Source organism: Lampetra fluviatilis, unplaced genomic scaffold (assembly GCF_964198595.1).
Source record: "Lampetra fluviatilis unplaced genomic scaffold, kcLamFluv1.1 SCAFFOLD_500, whole genome shotgun sequence".
Taxonomy (NCBI): Eukaryota; Metazoa; Chordata; class Hyperoartia; order Petromyzontiformes; family Petromyzontidae; genus Lampetra; species Lampetra fluviatilis.
The window spans coordinates 60,770-66,769 of NW_027621394.1; the positions used below are offsets into that span (position 1 = coordinate 60,770).

At 50.3% G+C, this 6,000-nt stretch overlaps 1 protein-coding gene across 1 annotated transcript in view; it reads left to right on the top strand.

Annotated features, from left to right (window-relative positions):
- Positions 1-5,717, top strand: part of LOC144955194 (annexin A2-like) — a gene marked incomplete at its 3' end in the record, with an annotated part of 49,741 nt that extends 44,024 nt beyond the window's left edge. The window contains exons 6-7 of the mRNA XM_078885502.1: positions 72-162; positions 5,638-5,717. Coding sequence (XP_078741628.1) covers positions 72-162; positions 5,638-5,717 — 171 coding nt within the window. The remainder of the gene's footprint in view (positions 1-71; positions 163-5,637) is intronic.
- Between the last annotated feature and the right edge of the window lie 283 nt (positions 5,718-6,000).

Consider the following 6,000-nt stretch of genomic DNA (forward strand, 5'->3'; position numbering starts at 1 on the left):
GTGTGTCACTGTGTGTGTGTGTGTCACTGTGTGTGTGTCACTGTGTGTGTGTCACTGTGTGTGTGTCGCAGGGTCTGGGCACGGATGAGGAGTGTCTGATTGAGATCCTGGCCACTCGCTCCAACCAGCAGCTACGTGACATCAAGCAAGCCTACCTCGCGAGTAGGCAGCACACGCACACAGCACACACAGTACACACACACTGCACACACACAGCACACACACACACAGCACACAGCACACACACACTGCACACACACAGTGCACACACACAGCACACAGCACACACACACTGCACACACACAGTGCACACACACACTGCACACACACAGTGCACACACACAGCACACAGCACACACACACTGCACACACACAGTGCACACACACACTGCACACACACAGTACACAGTGCACACAGTGCACACACACAGCACACACACACAGCACACACACACAGCACACACACACAGCACACACACACAGCACACACACACACAGTGCACACACACAGTACACACACACAGTACACACACACAGCACACACACACAGTGCACACACACAGCACACACACACAGCACACACACACAGCACACACACACAGCACACACACACAGCACACACACACAGCACACACACACACAGTGCACACACACAGTACACACACACAGTACACACACACAGCACACACACACAGTGCACACACACAGTACACACACACAGTGCACACACACAGCACACACACACAGTACACACACACAGTACACACACACAGTGCACACACACAGTACACACACACAGTGCACACACACAGCACACACACACAGTACACACACACAGTGCACACACACAGTACACACACACAGTACACACACACAGTACACACACACAGTACACACACACACAGTACACACACACAGTACACACACACAGTACACACACACACAGTACACACACACAGTGCACACACACAGTACACACACAGTACACACACACAGCACACACACACAGTACACACACACAGCACACACACACAGTACACACACACAGCACACACACACACAGTACACACACACAGTGCACACACACAGTACACACACACAGTGCACACACACAGTACACACACACAGTACACACACACAGCACACACACACACAGTACACACACACAGTGCACACACACAGTGCACACACACAGTACACACACACAGTGCACACACACAGTACACACACACAGTACACACACACAGCACACACACACACAGTACACACACACAGTGCACACACACAGTACACACACACAGTACACACACACAGCACACACACACAGTACACACACACAGCACACACACACAGTACACACACACAGTACACACACACACAGTACACACACACAGTGCACACACACAGTACACACACACAGTACACACACACAGCACACACACACAGTGCACACACACAGTACACACACACAGTGCACACACACAGCACACACACACAGTGCACACACACAGTACACACACACAGTACACACACACAGTACACACACACAGTACACACACACAGTACACACACACAGTACACACACACAGCACACACACACACAGTACACACACACAGTGCACACACACAGTACACACACACAGTGCACACACACAGCACACACACACAGTGCACACACACAGCACACACACACAGTGCACACACACAGTACACACACACACAGTACACACACACAGTACACACACACAGTACACACACACAGCACACACACACACAGTGCACACACACAGCACACACACACAGTGCACACACACAGCACACACACACAGTACACACACACAGTACACACACACAGTACACACACACAGCACACACACACACAGTACACACACACAGTACACACACACAGTACACACACACACAGTACACACACACAGTGCACACACACAGTACACACACACACAGTACACACACACAGTACACACACACACAGTACACACACACAGTGCACACACACAGTACACACACACAGTACACACACACAGCACACACACACAGTACACACACACAGCACACACACACAGTACACACACACAGCACACACACACACAGTGCACACACACAGTACACACACACAGTACACACACACAGCACACACACACACAGCACACACACACAGCACACACACAGTGCACACACACAGTACACACACACAGTGCACACACACAGTACACACACACAGTGCACACACACAGCACACACACACAGTACACACACACAGTACACACACACAGTACACACACACAGTACACACACACAGTACACACACACAGTGCACACACACAGTGCACACACACACAGCACACACACACAGTACACACACACAGTACACACACACAGCACACACACACAGCACACACACACAGTACACACACACAGTACACACACACAGTACACACACACAGTACACACACACAGCACACACACACACAGTGCACACACACAGTGCACACACACAGCACACACACACAGTACACACACACACAGTACACACACACAGTGCACACACACAGTACACACACAGTGCACACACACAGTACACACACAGTACACACACACACAGTACACACACACAGTGCACACACACAGTACACACACAGTGCACACACACAGTACACACACACAGTACACACACACACAGTACACACACACAGTACACACACACACAGCACACACACACAGTACACACACAGTACACACACACAGTACACACACACACAGTACACACACACAGTACACACACACACAGCACACACACACAGTACACACACAGTACACACACACAGTACACACACACAGTACACACACACAGTGCACACACACAGTACACACACACAGTACACACACACAGTACACACACACAGTACACACACACAGTGCACACACACAGTACACACACACAGTACACACACACAGTACACACACACAGTACACACACACAGTACACACACACAGTACACACACACAGTGCACACACACAGCACACACACACAGTACACACACACAGTACACACACACAGTACACACACACAGTGCACACACACAGTGCACACACACAGTACACACACACACAGTACACACACACACAGTACACACACACAGTACACACACACAGTACACACACACAGTACACACACACAGTGCACACACACAGCACACACACACAGTACACACACACAGTACACACACACACAGTACACACACACAGTACACACACACAGTACACACACACAGTACACACACACAGTGCACACACACAGCACACACACACAGTACACACACACAGTACACACACACAGTGCACACACACAGCACACACACACAGTACACACACACAGTACACACACACAGTACACACACACAGTGCACACACACAGCACACACACACAGTACACACACACAGTGCACACACACAGCACACACACACAGTACACACACACAGTGCACACACACAGTACACACACACAGCACACACACACACAGTACACACACACAGTGCACACACACAGTACACACACACAGTGCACACACACAGCACACACACACAGTACACACACACAGCACACACACACAGTGCACACACACAGCACACACACACAGTACACACACACAGTGCACACACACAGTACACACACAGTACACACACACAGTACACACACACAGTACACACACACAGCACACACACACAGTGCACACACACAGTGCACACACACAGTACACACACACAGTGCACACACACAGCACACACACACAGTGCACACACACAGTACACACACACAGTACACACACACACAGTACACACACACAGTACACACACACAGTGCACACACACAGCACACACACACAGCGCACACACACAGTGCACACACACAGTACACACACACAGCACACACACACAGCACACACAGCACACACACACTGCACACAGTGCACACAGTGCACACACACAGCACACACACACAGTACACACACACAGTACACACACACAGCACACACACACAGTACACACACACAGTGCACACAGTACACACACACAGCACACACACAGTACACACACTGCACACACACAATACACACAGTACACACACACAGCACACACACAGCACACACACAGTACACACACACAGTGCACACAGTACACACACACAGTACACACACACAGTGCACACAGTACACACAGTACACACACTGCACACACACAGTGCACACAGTACACACACACAGTACACACAGTACACACACAGTACACTTAGTGCACACACTGCACACACACAGTACACACACAGTACACACACAGTACACACAGTACACACACACACACAGTACACACAGTACACACATACACAGTACACACACACAGTACACACACAGTACACACAGTACACACACACAGTACACACAGTACACACACAGTACACACACAGTACACACACACAGTACACACACAGTACACACACAGTACACACACAGACACACAGTACACACACACACACAGTACACACATAGTACACACACAGACACACAGTACACACACACACAGTACACACACAGTACACACACACACAGTACACACACAGTACACACAGACAGTACACACACACACAGTCACACAGTACACACACACAGTACACACACACAGTACACACACACACAGTACACACACACACAGTACACACACACACAGACACACACACACAGTCACACAGACACACACACACAGTACACACAGTACACACACACAGTACACACACACAGTACACACACAGTACACACACACAGTACTTACAGTACACACACAGTACACACACAGTACATACAGTACACACACAGTACACACACAGTACATACAGTACACACACAGTACACACACAGTACATACAGTACACACACAGTACACACACTGTACACACAGTACACACACAGTACACACACAGTACACACACACAGACAGGACACACACACACAGTCACACAGACACACACACACAGTACACACACACACACAGTACACACACAGTACACACACAGTACACAAAGACAGTACACACATAGTACACACACACAGACAGGACACACACACACAGTCACACAGTACACACACACAGTACACAAAGACAGTACACACACATAGTACACACAAAGTACACAAAGACAGTACACACACATAGTACACACAAAGTACACACATAGTACACACACACACAGTACACACACAGTACACACACAGTACACAAAGACAGTACACACACATAGTACACACACAGTACACACACAGACACACAGACAGTACACACACACACAGTGGTGACCCCGTGGTGACCCCGTGGTGACCTTGTGGTGACCCCCGTGGTGACGTTGTGTGACCCCCGTGGTGACCCCGTGTTGACCCCTTGGTGATCCTTGTGGTGACCCCCGTGTGACCCCGTGTTGACCCTGTGTGACCCCCGTGTGACCTCCTGGTAACCCTGTGGTGACCTCGTGGTGACCCCGTGGTGACCTTGTGGTGACATTGTGGTGACCTTGTGGTGACCTTGTGGTGACCCTGTGTGACCCCGTGGTGACCCCGTGGTGACCCCAGCCTACAAGGTGGAGCTGGAGAAGAGTATTGCCTCTGACACGTCCGGAGACTTCCAGAAGCTCCTCCTCACCCTGGCCAAGGTGAGCAGCTCCTCACCCACCACTCACCCACCACTCACCCACTCACCCACTCACTCACTCACTCACCCACTCACTCACTCACCCACTCACTCACTCACTCACCCACTCACTCACTCACTCACCCACCCACTCACTCACCCACTCACTCACCCACTCACTCACCGACCCACTCACCCACCACTCACCCACTCACCCACTCACTCACCCACTCACTCACCCACTCACTCACTCACTCAGCCACTCACTCACTCACTCACCTACTCACTCACTCACCCACTCACTC